This window comes from Malurus melanocephalus, unplaced genomic scaffold, assembly GCF_030028575.1.
Source record: "Malurus melanocephalus ecotype Western Australia unplaced genomic scaffold, MMel_1.1 scaffold_253, whole genome shotgun sequence".
Classification (NCBI taxonomy): domain Eukaryota; kingdom Metazoa; phylum Chordata; class Aves; order Passeriformes; family Maluridae; genus Malurus; species Malurus melanocephalus.
The window spans coordinates 627271-652540 of NW_026623485.1; the positions used below are offsets into that span (position 1 = coordinate 627271).

General features: G+C 48.5%; 2 protein-coding genes across 3 annotated transcripts; one reads left to right on the plus strand and one right to left on the minus strand.

Annotated features, from left to right (window-relative positions):
- Positions 1-18: 18 nt before the first annotated feature.
- DNAJC11 (DnaJ heat shock protein family (Hsp40) member C11) lies at positions 19-20340 on the plus strand. 2 transcript variants are annotated; one of them, XM_057375582.1, is made up of 16 exons: positions 19-130; positions 3445-3574; positions 5556-5629; positions 6792-6893; positions 10925-11053; positions 11618-11740; positions 12629-12702; positions 13001-13190; positions 13530-13615; positions 14063-14179; positions 15099-15254; positions 15407-15476; positions 15600-15657; positions 16315-16457; positions 16891-17020; positions 17617-20340. In XM_057375582.1, the coding sequence occupies exons 1-16, from the start codon at positions 59-61 to the stop codon at positions 17640-17642; spliced, it is 1680 nt and encodes a 559-aa protein (XP_057231565.1). In that variant the 5' UTR covers positions 19-58; the 3' UTR covers positions 17643-20340. The 2 variants fall into 2 exon arrangements, with proteins under 2 accessions (XP_057231565.1, XP_057231566.1); XM_057375583.1 differs by lacking the exon at positions 19-130 and adding an exon at positions 317-340.
- A 56-nt stretch (positions 20341-20396) lies between these two features.
- Positions 20397-25236, minus strand: PHF13 (PHD finger protein 13). The gene is made up of 4 exons (XM_057375584.1): positions 25076-25236; positions 24584-24685; positions 23125-23677; positions 20397-22726 (listed from the first exon to the last, which is right to left on the minus strand). The coding sequence occupies exons 1-4, from the start codon at positions 25112-25114 to the stop codon at positions 22500-22502; spliced, it is 921 nt and encodes a 306-aa protein (XP_057231567.1). The 5' UTR covers positions 25115-25236; the 3' UTR covers positions 20397-22499.
- Positions 25237-25270: the final 34 nt, after the last annotated feature.

Below are 25270 nucleotides of genomic sequence, written 5' to 3' on the forward strand. Positions count from 1 at the left end.
GACCGCCGGGCCGGCAGGGGGCGCCGCAGCGCGCGGCGCGGGGTGAGAGGTCGGGACGATGGCGGCGGCCTTGGGCGAGGAGGCGCCGGACAACGAGGACTACTACGGGCTGCTGAACGTGCGCCGCGAGGTGCGGCCGCGGGGCCGGGAGGGGCCGCGCGGGGCCGGGGCCGGGCGAGGCGGGGCCAGACCAGACCCTCGTGCCCGCTGCAACGGGAGCGGCGCCCCTGCGGCGCGTCCTCCGCCTGGGCCGTGCTGCTGCTGCTGCTGCTGGTGCTGCCGGCGGCGGGGCGGGAGAGCTCGGGCAGGGCCGTGCGGCTCCCGGTTGAGTGAGCGGCGGGTGAGCGCCGGCTGAGGGCCGAGAAATGCGCGGGTTGTTGGGAATTGCGGCGGTTTGTGCGCTCCCGGAGCGCTCCTGATGCAACTCCGCGCACGCGGGGCGCACCCGCCTCCTCTCGGTCGCGGGCTCCGCCTGGCTCAGGCACGGATGGGGAGATTTCCCCAATGTTTCCAATTTGGAAGCACCTACTTTTTTTCCGATTCTGAAAATACCTTTCCCGCCAAAAAGAGGAGGATCGAGAGTCCTTGATTTTACTTTTAAGAATAGATGGGTATTAATTGGTGCAGTTTTGTTACACAGGAACGGTTTGGTACTTAATGGGAGGCAGCTGCTTTTTAGAATAGTAATAATTGGGCAGATCTCCAAAATCTGGATGTAGGCACTGTGCTGGAGTTTGTTTCAGCAAGTGCAACAGCAATATAGATCTATTACATATATTTATATATGTATGTATGTAAATATGTATATATATATATTTATATATGTGTGTATATATATATATATATATATGTATAAAGAGCCCATCAAGCCCATCACTCTGGGTGTGGCCATTGGATTGGACAAAGCTCATACTGAGCCACCACTACTGCGTGCAATAGGAGATCCAGACTTGGAAGCGATTCAGTTTGGTAGCTTGGAAGAATTCCCTTTGGGACTCCTGTCAGTCCCTGAGCTGTGYGGACAGTCTGTTGTGCCTCATGTGTGGAAATCTGCCGCGTTCCCGAAGGAACAGCGTGTGATGGTCAGTTTGCAGAGCTCCCTGGTACTGAGCTCCTTTTAAAAAAATTTCTGCGTGACTCAAGCCYATGTCTGGTTCAAAGCCGGCAGGGCCATGCTTGCACATTCCTTGGGAGCTTTCGTAATTCCCCTCCAAAACGTCAGCAGCGCGCAGAGGTTAAAAACAGAGAGGTGGGAACTGTGCAAGGGTTGTGACTGCTGGAAAAAGTTTAATGGTTAACTGAGCCAGCCTCCCAGAGCAGGACATTCAGGTTTTGTACAGCAGGGAGCTRGACACTGAGTTAAAGGGGTCTGTGAGGGAATAATTCCAGCGGAGAGGAATGTGTGAATTGCCCTTTGCTGATTATTTTCAGCAGTTCTGTCCTGTAGGGGATGCAGGATGAGCAGCATGTCTGGGTGCTGACCTGGGCTTGGAACTACAGTGACCCAACAGAGGTGGGAGCCTGCTTGAAATGGTTTATGATTTAGAAATGTTAGTCTGCTGAAAATGTGGTGCTGTGTTTGAGACCGTAAATGAGGCTGTTTAAACCTCAAGCAGGGAGATAGAAGTTCTTTTAATGTTGACCAGAGTTTTGGTAATAAAAATGTAACTTGCATACAATTATTTGTGACTGCATTTGCTGGCAGTCTAAAAACAATGTCAGRGTTTCTTTAGAGATTTCAAAGAGGCTGTTGCTCGTGGAATATTGAACCAGTGACCCAAACTACTCAGTGATGATGAAATGCCCAATCTAACATTTTATTGAACATGGCATTTATGAAAAATGAACCTGCTCATTTCTATTATATAATCAATAGCACATTAAACCATTTATCATTAATTTGATTTTAAAATGCCATTTTGGGCCTATATGTTCCTCTGCCTTCCCAGTCGAGTTTGAATTTGATATCCGAGAAAGCACAAGGTAGTAAAAAGAAAAAAGGTAATTGTAGCTGTCCTTACTGTCTTGGGACCAGCAAATTTGGYGGCTCCCCTTTTGCTGTATCATTTCAAAATATTAACATGAAACAGTACAAACATGCAGGGAACACATTCTGAGCTGTCCTCAAATCCAAACAGATTCCTGGCATTGAGACACAAGTGAGTGCATTTCTGTGATGGAAACCCTCCTTGCCTCAAGTCCTAGAAACTATGTTACTTTAAGAAATTACCTTTTAGGACCTTCATTTCTCCAGTGAAAGCTAGGACCCTGTGATGGGTTTGCTCCATGAAGGGTGTTAAGAAAAATGTAATTTGTGTCTGTAAATCCACTCCTATCTGAGTGCCTCCCTCGCTGACTGCACTGGGTCCTGACTTTGTCAGCCCCTGGGCATCAGGGACAACCTGGACCATCAGGTTTTGGTTATTTTAATTTGGGTGTTCCTCCAGGAATGGCCTCCTGTGCCCAGGAACTGGTTCTTGCCTGGACAGTTTGGGAACTGGATGGTTTGGCTCTGTCAAGCTCTGCCTGGGGGAAATTCTGGTTCATTTTAGCAACTGCATTTCTGAAAAGTAGTTRTTAAGCAATCTGCAAGGAATGGGCAGGAGCTGCCGTGCAAGGGATGTGGCAGGGTGAGGTGAGAGAGGGGAGATTACCAGGACTCTTTACAGTCTGAAAATAACATTGCTGGGCGATGATAATGGAAGGACCTGGGGTTTTTCTCCATTTATTATGAAAGAGCCATCCATGTCCTTGGAATGAGTCCAGGTGCCACCTGAGGCCCCAGAGTGGTTGTAATAAAGGACAAGGAGGGTTTGTTCTGATGCATTTGGTGTTCTCATGGGTATTTGTCTGTGGCTTTGTGGGCAGATGATGCACCTTCCTCCTTGTAGCACAACACAGACCCTGCTGGGGAGCAGAATGGGGTGCTGAGGAGCACAAGACAGGTGCTGGGATGAGCGGGTTTGTATTTCTTACTTTTGCATCTGTGGAAAGTCAGTGCTTTTGGATAGTTACAGTGTCTCCTTAAGGGTTAAGATTGAAATATGAGTAGAATTGGTTGTGTATCTGTGGATTTATGCATTTTTATCTGAGGCAACTTTGCTTTTTCTTGCTCTTCTGATTTGGAGGGTACAGTAGTTGTGTAATAAAACTGTCTGCCTAATGTCTGAACACAGACTGCTTGGGTGGTGGAGTTTTTACGTAATTTTTTATACCTGGGTGTACACTGATGAACTGTTGAGGTCCTTGTTGTGCTACAAATAACGTGGACAATTCTGGTGTGATAACTGAATATTTTATTAACTTACCTAATGAAGCAATAGCCCATTCTTGGTTTTGGGCTGAAGTAGTGCAATCTAACAGCTGACAGACATCCCTTTCAGGGAGTGACCTTTTATAAATGGCATTGGCTGTCCTTGAGCTCACTTTTGGTGGTTTTCACAGGCCTCCCAGGATGAGCTGAAGGCCGCGTACCGCCGGCTGTGCATGCTGTACCACCCCGACAAGCACCGCGACCCCGAGCTCAAAAGCCAGGCTGAGCGCCTCTTCAACCTTGTCCACCAAGCCTATGAAGGTCAGGGGGAGGCTGAGCTTTGCTGGGGGTCTCTGGGAGAGCTGTAACTTCGTGCTTTTTGAAGCTATTTATTATTACAAAGTAATAATTAAATTTGCTGGTACTTAGCAATGCTGTTTCCTGCTTCTGTCACGTAAGTCAGAGGAGAAATGCCATATAAATGCTGCAGRGAAAGAGATGTGGAATGTCTGTCTTACGTCCTGCATGTTGTAAATGATCTCATAGCTTCCCTTACTTCTGAAAACCTCTTCCATAGGAGAATAAAGACTGAAAAGCTTCAGAGAGACAGATTCATATCGTACTGGTGAACTGCTGCATGCCCAGGTTCTGTTCCCTSTCACCTGCTGTGGTCTCCATTTCCATCAAGTTCTTCCATATGCTCAGACTGAGATGAACACATCTGATTCATAGCAGTTAGGGGTTTTTTTCTTGTGCCAAAGCCCTTTTCAAATACTTGGAATTAAACTGAAATTTACTTAAATCCTAGTGTGCAAGTTGCWTCTGGATTGGAAGCTGATAGGAGTCATCCATGTTACAAACCCAGTGCACCTTGTCCTGAAGCCTAAAGAGAAACTAAAGCAAAATGATGAATGAGTATTCCCCCATTCAACCTCAAATATCTTTTACTCCCCTGGTTTTGACTGATAAGCATTTGTTCCTTACAGTGGGACCTGAATATATGTGGAATCTTTCCTGTTGTCCCTAGCTTAGGTGTTAGGACATGTGGAAGCTTTTGCTGGGAGARCAGCGAAGGTCTAACCTTGACTACATGAGGAACAAAAACTCATGATGCTTCAATAATTCCATTTTAGTGTGGTGAGTGGCCTTACATTAGAGGCAGCAGCTTCCCTTTGAATTTTCTGGCTTTTCACTTGGCTCTGCCTTGCAATGGACATGGAAATTGGTGCTTGTTTAGTACCAAATGTGAGAGTAGTATGTTACAAGCAAAAATGTTGACATCTTGGAAATAAGCTGTTCCACCTCCTGCCTATTTTGCATTTCTCCTCTTCCATCTCTTAATATCACACAACAAAAGATTCACTTTATCAGAATTCGTAAAAAGCAGTTTCTGCCTGTGACATTTAGCAAGTCCAATAATATTCCACTAGATCAGACCAAAACTCAATTACCAGTATAAGCCTCTTTTTGCCTTACTGTACTCCTCCAGCTCCWTGGGGACCCATCAGTTTCCCCACAGCCACAAAAAATACGTGATAATGATAAAGCTGGTCTTGGAACTCTGGAGGAGGAAATAGTGATGATTTTTTGATTTATTTTTTTCTTACAGAAAGGTATGCTTTAGGAGCTTATGCATTTAAATGTGCTTTACCTTTYAGAGATTCTTCCTAATTCTGTGCCCAGTCTTTTTCTAAAGTAACTGTTCTGAAGTCTCCGTTGTATTTTGTGTTGRGTGAAGTTTTGGGAGGTTCAGATTCTACACACACCTTTGCCGTTACTCCTTATCTGATGTTTGGCAAGGTGTGAAAATTGCCTTGTGGAAATTGTTTTGTTGATGCTTGGCATATCCCACGTGTGGGGAAGGATCAGTGGACGTGGATGGTGAGGAAGATCAAAGGATGCACCACAGAGCTTTGAAAGCCAGACAAGTGTGTGGCATTCCCAGGAAGGGCTCAGGGACTGCTCTGGCCAAATTGMTCATGATCCCCATGGTTGTTGGAGAACTTGTGTCACCTTCAGTCAGAGAAAGCAGTATTAGACCCCTCCCTGCATGTTCACTTAGGCTGCATGTCTCTTATGTTCTTTCTACTTTCTTGTTTTAAAAAAAGAAGAAGGAAATACTAGATTTGTTGGGGAAAAAAGTCAGTATGTCCTCTCTCTCAATATAGCATGTGGAAGCATCAAAGGGATTAATGTGCAACTGTAGAACAAGATGTTTCCAGGATCTGTGCTTGAAATCCAAATAACGTGAGGAGAAGACCGAAAACTGAGTTCTCTCCTCTCTTTTGATTTCAATTTACAGTGCTTAGTGACCCACAGACCAGAGCCATCTATGACATATATGGGAGGAGAGGACTGGAGATGGAAGGCTGGGAGGTGAGAGAAATTGAGCACATTATGGCCAGTGGCCTTGCCTAAGCCTGCCTTTATCTGCCGTTGTTGTTCTATCAGCTGCACTGACACCTGGCTGGTGATAAATGCCTCTTGGTTTGAAGGCATCCTTGCTTAGTTATTTCTGTCTCTCTCTGTCCCTGCTGAAACACCGTGATGGATTTGCAAAGAACCCTTTGGTTTCACACTTGACAAGAGAACAATAAACCTGACATTCAGAGTTCCCTGGTAGGATATTACCATGACAGGCAACATCTTTATCTGAGACAAATGTGTCATTATTGTCCATCTAGTTCCATCTTTTTCATCCGAAAGTTGTTTTTTTTCAGCATCAACTAGCTTCTGAGCTTGAAATTACATTTTCTTCACAGACTTTTTGGGGTTGGTTGGGGTGGGGGGGTGGGGGGGTTGTGATTTTGATTTGATTTTGATTTGGTTTTGTTTTACTTGGGTTTTATGGGCTTTGAAACAGAAGTTGTCCATTCATGTCTGCCCAGCTCTTGATTCCCTCGCTGGTATCTCCCAGCACTGTGCTGCTTAAAGCAGAATCCTGTGCTATAGGGTCAAGTCAAGCACCAGGGTCAAGTTTGGAATCAGTTGCCAGAAATGTGAAGCAGATCCAACATATAACAGATATTCTTGAACTGCTTTTGGCAGACTTGATCTTATTTTGAAAAGCCAAATCCAATACTCTTTCTATCCATTCTAAAACCAGGCTCATTCCCTGMCCCATGTCAGGTAAGCAGCTATGGACAAGCACAGCCTAAAATCACACAACTCTCACTGAATCAGTTTACCTYAGGCCAGAGATTTTCAGTCATTTTCATTTTTGTGTCCACATCTGGCAGAGCAGTTAATGGATTACTGAGGGGGTAACAGCTGTACTGCAGTGTCTTGTAGTTGTGGTTGGAAAGCTCTTTGCCCTGGTTTTGTCAAGGGATTGGAAATAACAAAACCATTTTCCCTCCTCTGGGAAGGGGTTTTCTCTTATGCCTGTCCTTCCAAACTCTTGATTATTGGAATTGGTCAGAGTGGCTTTCAGCAGCCAGGGTAACATGTTAGTGCATCCCACATGCATGGGCCTCTGACCCCCCAGCACTGCAATGCCTCTGTCTGGTAATCATTGGTTTTCATTTTTTTTGAGCAGGTTGTGGAACGAAAGAGAACTGCAGCTGAAATCAGGGAAGAATTTGAGCGTTTGCAAAGAGAGAGGGAAGAGAGAAGACTGCAGCAGCGAACTAATCCAAAGGTAAGCAAAGACTAAATCTTGGTCTCAMGAGTGAGTCTGTAATTATCACCACTGTGCAGGGTGTGCTGAGCCTAGGTGAGGGCCTGTAGGAAAGAGCCCCTCAGGTATCTACACTTGCTGCATGACTTGGTTTCTTTTGCATATGCAGTTTCTCTGCATAATATAGGGAGAACAGCTCATTCTTTGAACAATCCCCTACTGAATGTTCTTCTTTTCTTAGTGAAACATGTTGGGACAAAATACCKTTTTCAGCAGTTTTCAGAAATACTTACACTGAAATATTTATGACTTCTTTCCAAGTTTTCTAAATAAAATGTAGCCCACTGCAGTTACCTGACAGGTTTTCCTTTTGGCACTGCTGCAATGTCACAACAATGCAGGGAGCTATTCAAATGCAGSTTGAAAACAGTAACAAATCTGAGGTGGCCCTGAGCTAGCTGGGCAGCAGCAGAGTGAGCAGTGTCAATCTGAACAGGGCTGGGGTCGTGCCAGTGTCACAGTGATCGTGCCCTCAAGATGAGAATCATCCCTGATTCTGTTCCTGTTTCAGTCTGTTTGAGCAGCAGACTCAGACACCAAGGACTCACCTCGCAGCTAACCTTGGCTGGTCAGAGGTCCCAGGAATACCACTGGGATGGCTGGGAGAGATGGACACGGTGGCTTTGCTGGCTCTTGGCTTGATGAGTGTGTGAGGCAAACCCAGGGTTTGTCATGATGGTCTCTGATTGAAGATTCAAAGTTTGTTGAGTCACAAAAATATTGGTTCTCGTGCAGTGACTAACATTATCCAAGAGCTACATCTATTCACTGAATAAATTTGTATGTTAGTGTAAAATCACAAAGTCTTCTGAGTGGACAGACATGGGATTGCAGTGTTACTTAGGACTGGGTCCTAAGGAAAACATCYATCTGAGCAGAGCTGTAATATTTTGAGACATTCACCCTGGCACTGCCTTTGGATCTGCACTGCTCTTGACAAAGCAAATGGACTGTACAGATCCCCAGTCTGTGGGCAGTGCACAGACACCAAGAACTGGTTTGTACTGGAAGGGTAAAGAAGCATAAAGTGTTGTGTGAGTATCTGTTGACAGCTTTATTCCAGGCAGGAAGGGATTTCTGGGTGCCACAAGCCAGGCAAGGCAAACWAGCCAAACTATCCCTGCTGTAGGTGCAGGTGAGGAGGGTCAGAGTTCYCTGAGAGGGGCATGGTTATCTCCCACTTTTTGCTCCGTGTTTCAGGAATGTGACATTTTCCCTGGGCGCCTCGCCGTGGCTGTGAGCTGCACTGTGAGGCTCAGCCTGTGTCCTGGGATAAAATTAACCATCTGGGTGTTTACAGCAATTGCTGTCTGGCAGCCGATGGAAATGCCTCTCCAGGCAGTGTTCCCGTGGAATTGGGGAGCGCAGCTGTGATCGTTTCATACACGAGCGCAAGTTATTTTAAAATTTCCAACGTTTTTGTCAGTTCTATAAAACAGTTCCACAAAAATAAAGCATTTTAACCAGAAATGTTGGGCAATAACCAGATGTAGGCAATTTGGAGGGTTGGAATTGAGTCTCCTATTTGCTTTTAGAGCTTTGTTTTTGCTTTCAAAGACGTGCAGAAGGGTTGAAAAGTTCATTACTAGATTTAAGAAGAACCGCTTCCTGTTAGGAGAAATTAAATTCAGTTATTTTCCCACTGTGGAAGGTCAATATCTAAGCAATGCAAGTCCCTCAAGGCAAAGCCTGGCACAGCATCCAGGTGTCACCTTCCTGAAGGTAGATCCCCAAGAAAAAAGGTGAGGAGGACGTGGATTTTCCTCTGACACATCTGCAAATTCCATCAGTGAAGTCTTTCCTATTCAGAGGGTGGCACATTAAGGTGATAAAGCTGACCCCAGCTCTGATGGCCCCATAGTGCCACTCCTGCTTGCTGCCCCTCTGAGCTGCTGCTCTGTGCAGCACACTGCAGGCWCCACTGACTTCTGAGCGGGTGTTACAGCTCTCTCCTGCTGCTCTTCCTKCATGGAGCTCTCATTTCCCGTGGTTGGAGCAGGTGGCTGATGGGAGCTGGAGCAGCAGCAGTCCCCTCCATTATCCGGTGGCATAGGGGTGCTCTCGTTCCCTGGGAATATTTTTAACTTTACCATCTGCTGCTTTTTCCCATGCTTGYGCCTGAACCAGTTTCCTTGCCAGGATCCACAGACCTCTGAGGGTGATTTCACCTGCCTGGCAGGAGGTGGAGGGTCTGCCCAGGGTCTATCTCTCACCTCAGGGAAAGGCAGAGGAGCAGGAGATCTTCTGGGGAGCAAATGGGGAGACACTCCTTTCCTCTGAACAGATCTTGTAGATTTTCACAGATAGGTTCAGGTGTTTTCCTTTTTTCCTTGGGAGGGCTATTTGCTGTACAGTTGATATGTGTGAAAAAGGAAATCCTAATATTTTGAGAATGTTTTARAGAAAGGAGGTGCAATGAATTTCAGCAATGCACATGGATCTTGGTGTATCTTTCCAAAGGGTGCAGCATCAATTTTGTGGCATAAGCACACCAACCACAAGATGATCTCCAGTGGGTGTTTGCTAGCACAGGACTGCACACTTCCAGACCCTTTAGAGGTTTTCCATTGCTTCCCTCTTCTTTTGGCCTTGTTTCAAGGWACAGCATGGCATAGGAGAGGGCTGAAACTGGAGAAGCTGTAGGGTCTGGAGTCTCTTGAAGGTGACTTTGCAGATGGTTCCTGAAAGTGCAGGAAGGGCAAGAGCTGGTTGTTGGTGCCACCACACAGAACAATGAGTTTAATTGCTCTGAAATTCTCCAGCTGYCAAGGTTGGTTAGTAAACAGCTGGGGCTGTTCCAGGATTCTGCTGGAAATAACCACACCTTTAAATGTTAAAATATTTACTCAATTTTTCTTCATAAGTAATCAGAAAAATAAAAAACACTGAGAAGAGGCTGAAAATCTGCACACGAAATAGATAACCTGGGAGCCCAGGCAGAGAGAAGGTTTGTCAGATCCTGCAATTCTTCTTTTATTTGTGGTCCAGTGTTTTTCCTTGGTAGCTCCACTCTAATCAAAGTGCTCCCTCAGACTGAAATAAGGATTTATCCCATCCTGCTTGACCTCGGTGTGGGTGGGGTTTGTACCTAGCCAGCTTTTCCATATAYACCAGAGTTTCCATATGGAAACTGCTCAGAGTTCAGTCTGTGCTTGCACACAGAGGGGGGTTTTTATTGCAATCCTTATGTTTTATAGGAGCTGGAATGCTGTTGAATGGGTCCATAGGGAAGGYTTCCAAAGCCTCTTGAAGTTATACGACCCAGACAAGGATCTAATTGTGCTCTTTTCAAAGAAACACACTCCTGCAGTTAGTCTGAGGGASCACAGCAGCAGGTAGCCAGACTATTGAGCTGTGGCCTAGTTTTTTGTAGGAATAAGTTTTTCTGTGGTTTGAGAAAGGAAATATTTACCACTTGCTAAAAGTAYTTCTTTGTTGAGCTTTTCTTCTTATCACAAAATATAAGCTGGAAAAAGAAACCAAAATATTTGACTAACAAGGTCAATTGGAAGTGAATGATAGAGCTCAGTAGYAAGTTGGTTTAGGTAACTCATAAGAAGCCTGTAGAGGTTTTCTGACTGGATTCTATTGAAGAAAATCAGTTTCTGGAATAATATTATTTCAACTTTCAAATACTAACAGAGCACACTCAGTTGTGGGGAAAGGAGAAGCCTGCTGTACAAAAGGGTTCTATCTGCTTCTGTAATGTGTCACAATAGAAAAATTACCTCCCGGGATTGCAAGCTGAGTTTGTGCTCAAAAACTGCCTTTTCTCCAGTCTGTTTGATGATTATATTACTGTTTTGGAATAKTTTAGTCATTCACTTTTGTCTTGCGCATTAGGAAATGCATTTTAGASTGGAAAAACTAATTGCAGAACAATGGAAAACTGCACAAAAATGTAATCATACGCAGGGATGGTTTGGCCACTTGTCCTGTGTACACTGGATGTTTGCTAATGCTAAATACTTGTTTCACTTGTCATCCCTCAGGGAACAATTAGTGTGGGAATAGATGCCACTGACCTCTTTGATCGCTACGACGAGGAATACGAAGATGTGCCTGGGAGCAGCTTTCCCCAGATTGAGATCAACAAAATGCACATATCCCAGTCCATCGAGGTGAGGAGGGCAGATGCTGCCATGTGAGAGGGGCCTGAGTGAATGAGGCACCACAGAACACATTGCTCAGGGGTTCTCACGGGGATTTGGGGGACACACAGTGGCCAATGTGTGGGAAGAGACAGCTCAGGGCCAGCAGGATCGTTTCCAGCCTTTAGGAAACCTTTRGGCTGCAGTGGTCCTGCCCTTCTGCGAGCGGGGATGCTCAGTACCCCATTCTCACTGAACAGGGTTTGTGCAGTGGATGAAAGCAAATGGCACCCACTCTTGAGCATGTGTGTAAGGAAAAGAATGGGAAACGTTTCCTCTTCCAGAGAGTTGTAGAAATTTAGTCTGCTAGAGAGATATGARAAAGGTTTACAGCTCAGGGTCAGGACTTTAGGGTGGTATATTGCAGGTGTCAGAAGTGTCTGGTACTGTAAGAATTATCTGAYTTTTTGCCATGCTTGATGTTTGACTGCAAAACCATTTACACTCTGCAGTGGTGATTTTGTCCTTGCAGAACATGCACTAAATGTGTAAACTGGGATCAGCATTACCAGTAACAATATTTTCATTTTTCAGGCACCCCTGACTTCCACAGATACAGCAATACTGTCTGGTAACCTTTCCACCCAGAATGGGAACGGAGGGGGATCAATTAATCTTGCACTGAGACGAGTGATGTCTGCCAAGGGATGGGGAGAGGTAAGAGTACACCTGTTAGCAGTTTTATATTCCATCTATAACCCAGTGTTCTATTTTTGCGGGGGGAGCTTTAGCTGTGGTTCATCTCTCATTTTCTATGTGCTGCAAAATGTCGAAAAAGGAATTCTTAAAGGACTTTGAGACAAAGGGAAGACCAATCCTTGGTTTTTCTTATGTTTCTTCTCCRCTCTCCATGTGGCCATGCAATTTGGACTTCACTTGTGCAGACAGAATTGTTACCTGATGTCTCTAGTCTTTCTAATTCCTCTGTCTGAACTCACAATGCTGTGAGCAAGCACTTTAGGAGGCACTGTGATTGTTGGCCTTTGCTTCCAAAACTGCTTTGCTCACAATTCTCATAACCTAATTTATGTGGGAAATAGTTTGACCCCCTGGCAGATACAGTCTGAGCAGCTTGAAGATCTCATGTTGCACCTGCAAGCTGGGCTGTGTTCAAGATGCTCGTGGCATCGCTGGTATAGCTGGCACTTGCCTGTGCCATCCTTTTTGTATACCAGCTCCTTCTGGTCTGCTCCCTCAGCTTGGGAGAATGGGAGTCTCCCTCTCGTTTGAGATTCACAGACTGGAGGTTTTTKATTTCCATCAGGATTTTGTGAGGAAGGAGTTTTCTCCACGTTCCCTAGAGTGACCAAAGCTGGTGCCAATAGTGGTCATCTGTAGCTTTACAAACTCACTTTGTTTTACCCATGAGCTTCAATTCAGCAAGACACCTTCTCTTCTGARTGCAAAGCTGCAGAAAAGGGAGGGTGCTGAAAGAGGTGGTGAATGTTATAAAACAGCTGTGATGAAAAYGATGCTCATGACATGCTTTGTCACTATTGTAAAGGATGCTTTCTTCTAACACACTGGTACTGTGCATTCCAACAGTTGGAGTTTGGAGCAGGAGACCTTCATGGACCTCTCTTCGGGCTGAAGATATTTCGTAATCTTACACCAAGATGGTAAATATTAGAAAAATGGCCTAGTGGTTAATATTCCACAATAAGGAACTAAATTACTTGAATTCTCTTCTACATTAATTCTGGATTTGGACAATAAATCAGAGCACACCCTGCTCTYCTGGGCACTGTTGTGATCAGGGCARYCTGAGTTAGTTTKGACTTTACCCTGAAAGCCTCGGACATCATGCTCTTTGCAAGATGATCTCTGGGCATTCACCAAAGTTCCTGGGCAAGAGGGAACATGAAGCCACCTGAGAGCCTTGTTTTTTCACTGATGAATCTTTCCTCATTTCTCTAGTTTCATCACCACAAACTGTGCCCTGCAGTTCTCATCGCGCGGGGTCCGCCCTGGCCTCACCACGGTCCTGGCCCGCAACCTGGACAAGAACACCATGGGCTACTTGCAGTGGMGATGGGGCATCCAGTCAGCCATGAACACCAGCATTGTCCGGGACACCAAAACCAGCCACTTCACTGTGGCAATGCAGGTGAGAGCCTCAGCAGGACAGGGATCCTGYCCCGTGTGAGAGAGGGGCCTCACCTCGCCATCCCAGCAGTATTTTGCTTTGGGATTAGAGGTTCAAGGAGCAGTTGGTGTATCCATGTTAGACCTGATGTAGGTAACCAGCTCTGGGCAGAGCACAGCTCTGAGCAGGGTCATAGCTGACGTGGGTCAGTGTAGAGTAGGGTCAGGACAACACAGATGGCAGAGGTAAGTGGTGAGCACTGCTCTGTATTTTTTGCTTCAAGGATGAGAAAGGAAATGGGGGAAAGTTCAGCAGCAGCCAAGGGTACATTTTCATACATTTGTGCCTCTTGTATTTCAGCTGGGAATCCCTCATTCTTTCATGATGGTCAGTTACCAGCATAAGTTTCAGGATGAGGATCAAACACGAGTGAAAGGTTCTCTCAAGTAAGTGCTCAAGAGGGAATTCACACTGCTCACAGCCTGAGGAATCTGTCCTCTCCTGCTGCTGTAAGCCTCCAGGTTCCACACAAACCAAATGCTTCTGTGGCCTTTGGGAATCTGCTTTTCACTCTTTAAATCTGGTAGAGGCTGAAGTGAATGTCTTGGAGGCTTGGCCCTGTGTGCCTCTACAGTTAAGTGAAACTTAAAATAATGTGTGATATCTCTATATCATCCCCAATAAGAAAGCCAGAAGTTTTGTAGTCTGTTTACTACTTGGCAGGCTGGAAGGACTATTCTCACCTTGGAGATAGACTGTGAATCTTCCAGAGGCCCACATCTRCTGCAAACAGATGCATTTCCATTCTTTACTTGTTTGGGAAATACAGGATTCAGTAAAGAGAAGTTCAAGTGTCTTTCTTGTCTTAACAGTTCTTGGTTCTGTCATTCCAGGGCGGGTTTCTTTGGGACCATAGTGGAGTATGGAGCAGAGAGGAAGATTTCCAGACACAGTGTTTTAGGAGCCACTGTCAGCGTTGGTGTTCCTCAAGGAGTGTCCTTGAAAATCAAGTCAGTTCAAGATCACAACTCTGTATTGCAGAGGCTGACCATAACCTCCATGATTCTATTTGCAGTGTTCAGGTGGGAAGGTCCCARTCCCAGGGCAATTCAGGTGTATTGATAGAGCACCAGGAGAGGGTGCAGCTGCCCTCAAYTCTAATGCAAGTGGTGCCCTTCATGATAAGGGTGGATGCCTTCCACTGGTGTTACACACAGAGGTGGCTCAGGCTGTGTGTGTGTGCATCAGAATATTCTGAAATACAGCTTAAAGTGAGATTTGGAACATTGTGGTAAGTGAATGAAAGATTTCTGAAAACATTAGTAGAGCTGGATTTCATTTGCATTATGCTGTACACAGGTGTATGCTTGAATTAGGAAATTACTACCTAATGCAGGTGATTGTACCATTAGCAAGGTGCAGTTCACAGAGGGACAGAGCTCATGTTGTGTGGTGCACTTGAATTGGGGCCAGCTATAGATGGGATGTGAAATTGCTGAAGGACCTGAAGAAYTTAGGCCCAAGGAAACTCATCTTTTCTAAAACAAATGTTGTTATAAGCATCAGAAAAATATTCATGTGCACCTGCCCTGAAGGCCCATGCCAGTGTTGCCCTCTAGAAGCACTTTTTTTGCTTTGATGAGGGTGTTCATCCCCTTTTCTGTTGAAATTAATGACCAAATAAATTCTCCTAAGATTAAAAAAAGAACTTTRGAATGGTCAGGTACTATCACGAGCTGCTACATCAAATTCTGGCTCTGGCTKGTGTCAGCTGCCTTTCCTACCGTTGGTTTTTTCAGTTTATTGAACTTACACTTTTTTGAGCTCCTCATTCATCTCCCCTTGGTTCAGCAGCATGTGCCTCAGCTAAGTGTGCTTCATCAAGCTCTGCTTTTCATCTTACCATCCCTCTGCTCTTCTTTGTTGCAGGCTGAATAGGGCCAGCCAGACCTACTTCTTCCCTGTCCACCTAACAGATCAGCTGCTTCCCAGCGCCGTGTTCTATGCCACCGTGGGACCTCTCGTTATCTACTTTGCCATGCACAGGCTCRTCATCAAACCCTACCTCAGGGCACAGAAGGAGAGGTGAGCTTGCACATTCCAGAGGAAATCTCACCTGGGCTCATTTGTGTGAAGCTGTGGGGCAGTTGTGATTGGGATGGGTAAGCAGACCCTGCCAGTTTCTGTCTGAATCCCAGCCATATATTCCTGATGAGATGTTGYCTTCCTTTTGTCAGAGAGCTGGAGAAGCAGCGGGAGAGCACAGCCAGTGACATCCTACAGAAGAAGCAGGAGGCTGAAGCTGCAGTGAGTCTTCCTTCTGACTCGGTCCTCTTAGTGAAAGGAAACTCTTTTCACTCTGGACCATTCTCTTTTGGCCACAGTGTATGACCCTGCATGATTTCTGCTCTGCTGCTTTTGTTGTGACAGGTCCGGTTAATGCAGGAGTCTGTCCGAAGGATAATTGAAGCAGAGGARGCCAGAATGGGTAAAGATTATATAATTTATTTGTTCTATAAATTTGGAGAGAAGAAGGAACAATGCAAAGGTTTTGTTTCTTCATTCCCATTCCTGATGAGGTGCAGCATAGTTGCTGCTGCACTTRTAGTGGGGGAGGACCTTTGTTTGCCCATTATGATTCAGCTCCAGGTGCCTGAGCTTAGGAAATATCATAGAATATCATCTTGGRACATGGTGTGAGGTGGATCAATAGACTGAAGACAACAGTCTGGATTCACCTCTCCACCAGGAGAGRTGTGTATATAAATAGGTGCAAAAGTTGTAGTCTGAAGTTCAGCTTTMACTGATTTCTCCCCTACATGGTTTGCTCCTGGATCATAGTGGCAATCTGATCTCTGATGGTTACTAACAATTTTCCACAGAATGCTCCAAAGTGAACTGAAATCCACTTGGACTGTCACATCAGTGTGCCACTGAAGTCCTGTCACTCCATTCTAGTGCTGAAGGTTGCTAACAAACACCCAAGTAAAAATGTTGTTCTGTGTTGGGGAAGCATGGGTCCAGGGCAGGATAATTAAATCTCACTGAAAACAAGAGGAAATGGTGGGATGGTCTTTTTCTTAGTGTCTGCCAGCTGTGGTGGGAAGACACTTCCATCACAGCTGTGGTTTCCTGGGAAATGCAGGTCTGATTGTAGTGAACGCCTGGTATGGGAAGTTTGTTAACGACAACAGCAGGAAGAATGAGAAGGTGAAGGTTATAGATGTGACTGTGCCTCTGCARTGCTTGGTGAAGGATTCTAAACTCATCCTCACAGAGGCCTCCAAGGTACGTAACTGTTCAGTCAAAGCCCAGATTCAGGGACTCAAAGGTGTGGCCCAGAATTTCGGTTGAACCATATGTTGTCCTGCCAGGGGATCTCTCCCATGGCTCTGGATCAATTCACAGAAGCCATTTGCTTACTGACTATTACAAATCCCCAGGAATTTCAGTTTCTCTGGGCTTTTCCAGTGCCAGTTGTCTGCATTGTGGGACAGTGGGTGTTACAGACCTTGGGGCTGTACACCAGAAACTTCCCAAACCCCTTTTGGGTTTACTTTTATGCATTGAAAACTTGTGGAGGTGATTTGCCAGTCTCACCTCAATGGCAACAAAACTTTTTTTATGGCACCTTATCCTGGCACTAATAAATGTTTTTGGCCAGCTGGAGAGCTGTGAAACTCCATTCCCTGATGCTTAGTCTGTCCTTCTCTGGTTCAAGGCTGGGCTGCCAGGCTTCTATGACCCCTGYGTGGGTGAGGAGAAGAGTTTGAAAGTGCTTTATCAGTTCCGAGGAGTTCTGCACCAAGTGATGTCAGCTGACAACGAGGCCCTTAGGATACCAAAGCAATGTAAGTAGCACAGACTGCCTAGCATCTTCCTTGGGGAACCAGTAATGGGTAATTTCAGCTCTGGGATTCTGTGATTTGGAATTGGGGCTCCCAGAATGGACTGGCTATGACATTCCACTGGAGTAAGGYCCAAAACAACTCAGCAGCAGCTCTGCAGCTGTTTGTACCAGCTAGTCTGTGTCTTGAACTGGGGATGGAAGCAGAGGCCTTCCACAGGTGCCAATGTTCTTCTGTGCAATTCACAGCTGGATGGCCTCTGGGGACKGAATTGAATGATGGAGGCACATTGGTAGCCTGAGCCAGATTTCTTCCTTGTCCCCATTTATTTTACCTCCCAACATATTCTCCCTGCTGGAATAGCTCTGTGAAATCAATATATGTTTGTGACAACTTTTACTGGCGGCCCTGTGGGTCTGCTGGGTTGGCTCAAGGGCACAGACCTTTGTTTGCCCTAGACCAGCTCCCTGCCCAGTGAGAGCAGCACATCCAGCTGACAGAGCATATTTGAGTTGTGTCTAATTAGCAGCAATGTTCCTGCCTGTGCTGGGTACAATAGTGGATTCCAGCATGTGTCCATCCCTTGTTCTCCCCCACAGCTCACAGGATCGATGCCGATGGCTAATCCGCATCTCTCACGGTACCTGGGTCAACGGAAAAACTGCAAAACCTCCCCCGGACGCTGCGAGTTTGAACAGAGACACTTTTATTTTTACTGTCTGTATAGCAGGCAGTGTCCTGCCGGTTCTGTTAGGGACAAAAGGACAGACCCTGCTGCTCCAGGCGGTTCCCAGGCAATATCTGAGTTGTGGCTCGGTACCCAATAAAGCAGCGTGACTCTGAGTGCACAGTGCTTTCTGCTGGGGCATCCTGCTCCCAGCTGGCCACAACCCATTGGTGCACTCACACCTCTCTCCTGGCGCTCAGCAGGGACAAAGACCTGTTGTTCTCACTTCTCCAAATACTTCCTGGGGTAGGTAACACACCTGTTCATGAGGGGATTTTCAGTTCTTCGGCCATCTCCTGGAAAGTCCCCTGAAAAATCCATTTGGAGAGAGGTCAGCGATTGTTTCAATCTCAAATCTGTGTTTGAAATGCACTTGTTAAGAAAAGTATGTGCTTAAATATGAATGAATTTGCCTTTTGTAGTAACATGGACCTCTTCAGCACCMATCTGTCCAGCTGCTCATTTCCAACACTGCTCTTCTAGACAAGGTGTATCATAGTTTTATTTATTCTTCTGCCACTCACAACCATGTATTGTCAAGGGTTTCCAGAAAAGAGGAAAGCAAGTGAGGGAGAAGGACAGCAATGAATTTAATCTGATTCTGATGCTGCAACTATTTCTTCACATCTAATTTATTTCTAGTAAAAATAGTAGTTCATACAAGTAAASCATACCAAAGTGAGGAGAGATGCAAATGGATAAAGAGCTGAAAAGGTAATGTTCATCTGCCCTTTCTGCAGCAGTTATGGCATGAATTTACTGGCTTTATCTTGCCTAGAAGCCCTGTCAGGGATTTCCAGCAGAAAGGCAGTCCTGGGCTGGTGACACAGCAGCTGGAAACGGCRCCTTGTAGAATCTGCTACACGCTGGGTACATCAGCACCACTGAGGCTTTTCCAGAGAGACAAGGCATCGGGGTAGCTGTTCCTTGGTCACAGTTTTGTTCTGTGTTAGTCCAGACCAGCCTGGACTAACAGCAGAGGGGGAAACATCTGTGTCTAGCCAGTGCATGCAGAGTTGCTCTTGGCAACTCCTGCCATAACTCCTTTCCTGCATGGACCTGGCCCGTGTTCTGGGCAGCCTTGGTTCTCTGTACTCAGGTCACTGCACCAGGAGAATGAGATTTATGAAAAGCTGACTTACTTGAGCCAGTTTGAAAGAGATGCTCTCCCCTCTAAAAAACAAGTTCATATTATGAAGGGATGTTCACTTGTTTTTATTAAAACCAAAACTTTTAGTTGTGACCAGTTCCTGGTGCAGGGCTTTATTTTRTTTATGGCCAGCATTCTGTCCATCTGAAATTAAATGGAAAATGTGCAATAAATTATATTAAGCTGAAAAGCAGCTCCCATTCCCTTTGCATCTGTAGGAAACTCCTGAGATTAAAGCCCCGGAAAACAAGATTTGCAAGTTTTAAGCCTAACGCCTTTCTTCATCCCATCCAGCTCACTGACCTCTCCTGGGTGGGACTGGACAGAAGTCTCCTCCAGTTCCTTTCTAATGTCACTGTACAAAGTGTTTGGTCAGAAGTGAGGAGCCAGCCTGTAGAGACTAAAGACATGGCAGAATAGTCCCACACGAGCATCCCTGAGAGCCAGATGCTGGGTCAGTCTCCCCAGTTCACCTCCTCCTTTCTTGTTTTCTGTGCCAAGTTTTGGTAAGACTTCAAGAGCAGCCCCACTGCAGAACCACAACCTTTACCACCATATTCTTGCTGTGAGCAGCTGCCATTTTACAGCCACAACTCCCCTGGGACTTCTCTTTATCACTCTAGAATTCAGAATTACCAACAGAATTAAAATAGAAGCTCTAAGCAAGCAGAGCTTAGCTTGCAGTGTGACCTAGTGCCATTTCCAAAAGGTTGAGCCACCTTTTCAGTTTGCCAAGGTGTTCAGGCTGCTGCTTTGATGGCACTACTCGTGGGGTTGTGGTACATCCAGGAGCTGCAGGGTGGCACCAAGGCTCTGGCAGCCCTTGGGTGGTTCAGAGTCCTCGATGCTGCCCGGTGGCGGGGAGGGAGGGAGCTCTCTTTGACCACAGCTCCCAGAGTGTTCACAGGGGCTTGATTTGGGTCTGGCCAAGAATCTCATCCTTACCAGGGGGTGCAGTGCAGCCCTAAGGCTGTTTGTGAGGCTGCAGGGACCTGGTGCCAGGACTGTGCATTCCGACACCATTGGCATTGTGGCCTGAGCCCCATCCCCCAGCTCAGTRATYGCAYCCTTCTGCAGGTCCCTGCYGCCTTCAGCCACTCTGGGCAGTTGYTGCCTCCCATCCCTCCACCCTGCCCAGCCACAGGGCTCTGTCMCCATGTCCCACACTCAGCAGAGCCTGGCAAGGAGCAGCTGCTCCAGAAAAAGGYGGAGATACCTGCCAGCTCTTCCTACCCCTGCCTGACTTGATGTATTTTTTTTTTGGGAAGAGCACTTGAAGTGTCCTGTCTTCCTGCTGCCTAGCACAACAGCTCATGCATCATTAAATCATAACAGCAGACTCCTGAGTTTGGAACAAACTCRTTGTTCATTTGTCTCACATTTAAGAAAAAAACATGGTTCATTAAAAGTTTTAATGAAAAAATAAAGTTCTGAATTAAACTATAATTATACATGGCTGAAAGTGATGAACTAAAAGAATGGAGATGTTACTTTTTTATTTCTCTCTGCTGATACTGTAATGTGCTGGACACCATCCACTGGGATAAATCTGAAAAGGGAACAGAACAAGTCAGTCACATTGATTAGTGTTGAACCTCTGTGAAAAAGAGCCAGTTAACTTGACAGTGCACCATTTCTGCCATAAAAGCTTCAGGAACACACTTCACGGAGGTCCAGYTGAACTGCAGATACGTTGTAAACACAGAGATACCAATTTCAGACCAGGTCCAACCCCTGCGCAATTGCAGCCGGGATCTTCCAAAGCATTTCTGGGGAAATGGCAGCACTGGAGAACTTTGGTTATTTTTCTGGCTGCAGAGGACATTTGGGCAGCCATCAGGGGCGAGTCTTTGGCAAACTCCTTGGTGGTTCCACATAGCTTCTGAAGGCAGCGCAGCATAATCGTGGCTGTGAGATTTCACAGAAGCTGGAGTTGGTTTTTTTTTAACCCAGAGTCAGCTGTTACAGGTGGAACAAGACTTTTATCAAGAACCAGGAGGGAACAGTTGCATATCATGCAGTTCTGTCACCCGGCCCCAGGTGCCACCATGTCCTACACCATGGAGCCCCATGGCTATTGGGCTGCCTGAGCCTTTGGCAGTGTCGATGTCTGGAGGGCACCTGACCCTGTGTTGTAGTAAGACCCTCAGTCACCATCACCAGGACGCATCTCCTGGTGAGCCAGTCCTCAGCCAAGGCAGTGCTCCAACGCTGTGTGACTGCAGAACTCATGGGGACATGWTCCTGCTGGCACAGCTGCTCTGGCTGCAGCCGCTGTACCAGCCAGTGCTTCCCTGAGCCTCAGTCTTACAGGACAGAGCACGCACTGTTCCTCAGGCATAACTTCAGAGAAACACCTCAAAACATCAATTTATGTGATCCATGTGGATCGAGGAACAATGCCAGCAACTCCCTCGCCTTGTGTATGAGCTGTGACTTCCATCTTGGTCCTGCTGGGATTTCCCTTGGGCTGAAGCCCGAGGAGGTCCTTTCTGCAGTGCTGGCCAGGGCCTCAGTGCTCTCCTGTCCACCCTGCACCAGCCGGATCCTCATTGCACTTCATCCTGTAGCTTCATTGCCTGCATTCACTTTGATCTGTGTCATTGCTACCAATAAAGATTCTGGCTTTTTGGTTACAGTCCAGTCTCAAACAGAAAACAAAAATCAACTCAGCTGTCGTACTTGGGATGGACATGATCAAATCCCAAACCAGACCTGCCAGGTTCTACATTTGCTTTGGCCCCTTTTACAGTCCACGTTTGAATTCTGGGCTGAGAAAAGGGAGAGTCATCTTCTTAAAACAGCACCGTAGAGGTTAATGAAGGGACAGGAAACTGAGCTGTTTCCCCCCATACACGCATTTGAGCAGATCATGCAAATAAATCACGAAAAATTCACTGTAAGAAGAGACTTTCAAGGAAGGAATCCGATGCCGCTGATCTCCCGTGCTGTCCAGGAAAAGGGCTGCTCTTTCCTGCCAGGGCACTGTCCCTTGGCACAGGCGGGAGCTCCGAGTCTCATTTGCACTTGGATGATGCCAAATGACAGAACTCCCCTATGCTSAAGCCTGTGGAAGCGGCAGCAGATCGCAGAGGCCAGTAGCACTGAGGCTGACTCCTACGGAGCCTTAGGATATCTAAGATTGATCTATATGGACAAATGGGCAGATATAATATCACATTGAATTTAAAACACAGGGCCATTTACTTTTCAGACTCTTCACACAGACTCCCTCCTCCTCCCCTCCCCTTTTTTGGGAGGAGGAGGAGGAGTTTCCTAGCACAGAGAAGATTTGCAGTTTCCCAATAGGATGAGAAAACCTACGTGGCAAAGGTATTGTACATSACCCAGTCATCGTAACCAGACAAAACTCCACCGGGCTCAGAGAGCTTTGCATGTCCCTCAAGCCACAGTCGGCATCTCGCTGCAGTTCTGCCCAGCCGGCCTCTCCCAGCCCCAGCTGCCCGTGGCTCGTTCCTGGGCCACARGCCGGGCTGGGCAGCCGTCCCGCCTGAGCAGCAGCAGTTCGGGGGAGCCCTCCCCGGCCTCCCGGCCAGCACCCACAGCTCGCCCGCCCACGCAGCGCACCAGCACGCGCCTCCCCGCTAGTCCAGAAAGCGCCTGCGCGAGCCCGTCCGGGAGCGGTTCGAACGGCGAATGTCAAACTTGGAGTCCCGGCACTTCTGGCAGATGTAGATCTCTGGGACGTTCGACTTGCGGATTTTGGCGCAGGAGAGGTGGATCCAGGTGTGGCACTCGTTGCACTCGATCATCGGCCTCCCRGCAAAAGGCTTCATGCAGAAGCAAGTGACTAGGTCCCACGAGTCATCATCTGAAAAGASAAATGTCAAAGACCTGTTTTTAGCAGCTGACACCTCTCACACCAGSAGTTTTCTCTCCTTTCGCACTAAATTAACTACCTGGGTTTCAAAGACAGGCACTCRGCTGCTTTTTCTCTTGCATGGGAAGAGACTCTCAACAGTACACAGGAGGCTGTAACCCAGGAGAGGAGARCCAGCTGCTTCTAAAAAGTCGCAGCTTTTCACTCAGTTTATTGCAAAAGGAACCAACCCCCCCTGCCTCCCCTCACCCCAAAAACCCAACTGCTCCTGAATTCCACCCATGCAGTGCTCCTCAGCATTATCCTCATGCTACAAGTAAAGCAGGAAAGAGATTGGCAACAGCACCACTACTTCCACCTGGCTAATCCTGACCAAGCAGGCCACCTACCTGAATCTACCATGATGTCCTCGTCATCACCAATACCGTCCTCATCCCGAAASACCACTTGCTTGCCTTGCCGAATGACTGTTCGTTTGCCCACGCTCTGGATCTCCACTGTCTGCTCGGCTGTCACGGCAGGGTAGGAGACACTGGATGGGGTGTCAGAGTCCCACACCGAGCAGTGCTCAGTCACAGACTGAGGGTCACCCTCTGATGAGGGGCTCATCGGTGTCTCTGCGTAAGAGTCCTCTGCMTCCAGGTCCAGCAGCTTCTCCTCATAGTCCTCCTCTGCAGACACCTCTGTTTCCCTCCTTTTCAGCTTTTTCTTCTTCCTGATCTTATCGATATGCTTTCGCTCTGGCAGGAAGTTGCTGGCCTTTGCCCGCTGGAATAGGGAACCATACGGTTTCGCTCGCTTAAGCTGACTAAAGTTCTTTCTGTTCTTGGTGGGCAGGGAGACAGAGGAGGGGGTGTCATTGAAGCGGGGGTCCCAGCTATCGCTGTCAATCGTGCCTCCAGTGCTGTTGGGAGGGCTGGGGCTGTTCCTCAGCGGCGTTTCCTGGAACACATTGAGGAAACAGGTAACAGCTTGACTTGGAGCACTCGCRTGTGGYRCAAGGCACTCCCCCCTGTCCCCCARGGCACTCTGTCCCATCCCTGAGGTCCTGTCCCCAGGGGTGGTGTGCCATGTCCTCGAAGTTCTGTCTCCCATCCCCAAGGTGCTGAAACCTGTGCCCTGGGAACCTGAGCCCTGTCCTTAAGGCATTGTGCCCTGTCCCATGGCTTGCTGTGCCCTGTCCCCTGAGGTGCTGTGCCCTGTCCCCTGAGGTGCTGTGCCCTGTCCCCTGAGGTGCTGTGCCCTGTCCCCGAGGTGCTGTGCCCTGTCCCCTGAGGTGCTCTGCCCTGTCCCCGAGGTGCTGTGCCCTGTCCCCGAGGTGCTGTGCCCTGTCCCCTGAGGCGCTCTGCCCTGTTCTCTGTTCTCGAGGCACTGTCCCATCCCCTGAGGCGCTCTGCCCTGTCCTCTGTTCTCGAGGCACTGTCCCATCCCCTGAGGCGTTCTGCCCTGTCCTCTGTTCTCGAGGCACTGTCCCGTCCCCTGAGGTGCTCTGCCCTGTCCTCTGTTCTCGAGGCACTGTCCCGTCCCCTGAGGCGCTCTGCCCTGTCCCTGAAGTTCCGAGTGTCCCCCGGGGCGCTGTCGCTCCCGCTCTCCCTACGCGCCGCCCCTGGCTTTCTCCRGCCGGAGCTCCCGGGCCCGGGCAGCAGCACAAGCGATGCCGGATCCGACGTTTTTCACCCCGCCCACGCCGGGCACCACCCGCCCCGTCCCCAGAGCCTGCAGCCGCCGCCGTTCCCCTTTTGTTCAGGCCCGGCGCGGGGCCGTGACCGCTAGAGCGGCGGGTCTGACAGAGCAGCCCGGTGCCCCCCGGTGCCCCCCGTGCCCTCAGGGCCCCCCGGTGCAACTCACCTCCTGCGGGTACGGGATGTAGCCGGCGTAGGCCAAGACGAAGGTGCAGAACTTGTTGAAGTCCTCCACGGTGCGGTGCCGCCGGGAGCCGGGGGAGAAGTCCTGCGGAGAGCGGGGGTGAGCGGCGGCCGCGGGGCCGGGCCCGCCGGTGGGAGGAGGCGCCGTCGCTGCCGCCGCGCCCCGAGCCGCCCCCCCGCCCCCGCAGCGGCGGAACCGGGCAGTGCCCCCCACCCCTGCATCGCCCCCCGCCGTCGGTACCGGGCCCCCGGGCAGCCCCCCCGCGCCGGGCACGGTGGGGCGGCGCCGCCGCCATTCCTCGCCCCGGCGGCACAAGATGGCCCCGGCCCCGGCCCCGCGGCGGGGAACGGGCAGCGGGCACCGGCGGCCGGACCGTGCCGGACCGGSCCGGGAGGGGGGACACGCACCCCCTCCCCTTCTGTTCCTTCCCCGCTCCTCCCTTCCCTTCCTTTCCCCCCCGGGACTCCGACTCACCTCCGGGGCGAACGGCGAAGCGCAGGAGTCGGAGTCCATGTCCCGGCGCGGGTGGCGCGGGAGGGGCCGGGGGGGCGACGGCGGCGGCAGCCGGGCAGTGCCGACACCGCGAGCCGCTCGGTGCCGGCGGGAGGCGGTGAAGGGGCGGCCGCCCGCGCGGGGCCGCCGGGAGCCGTAGTCCGGGCGTGCGCAGTG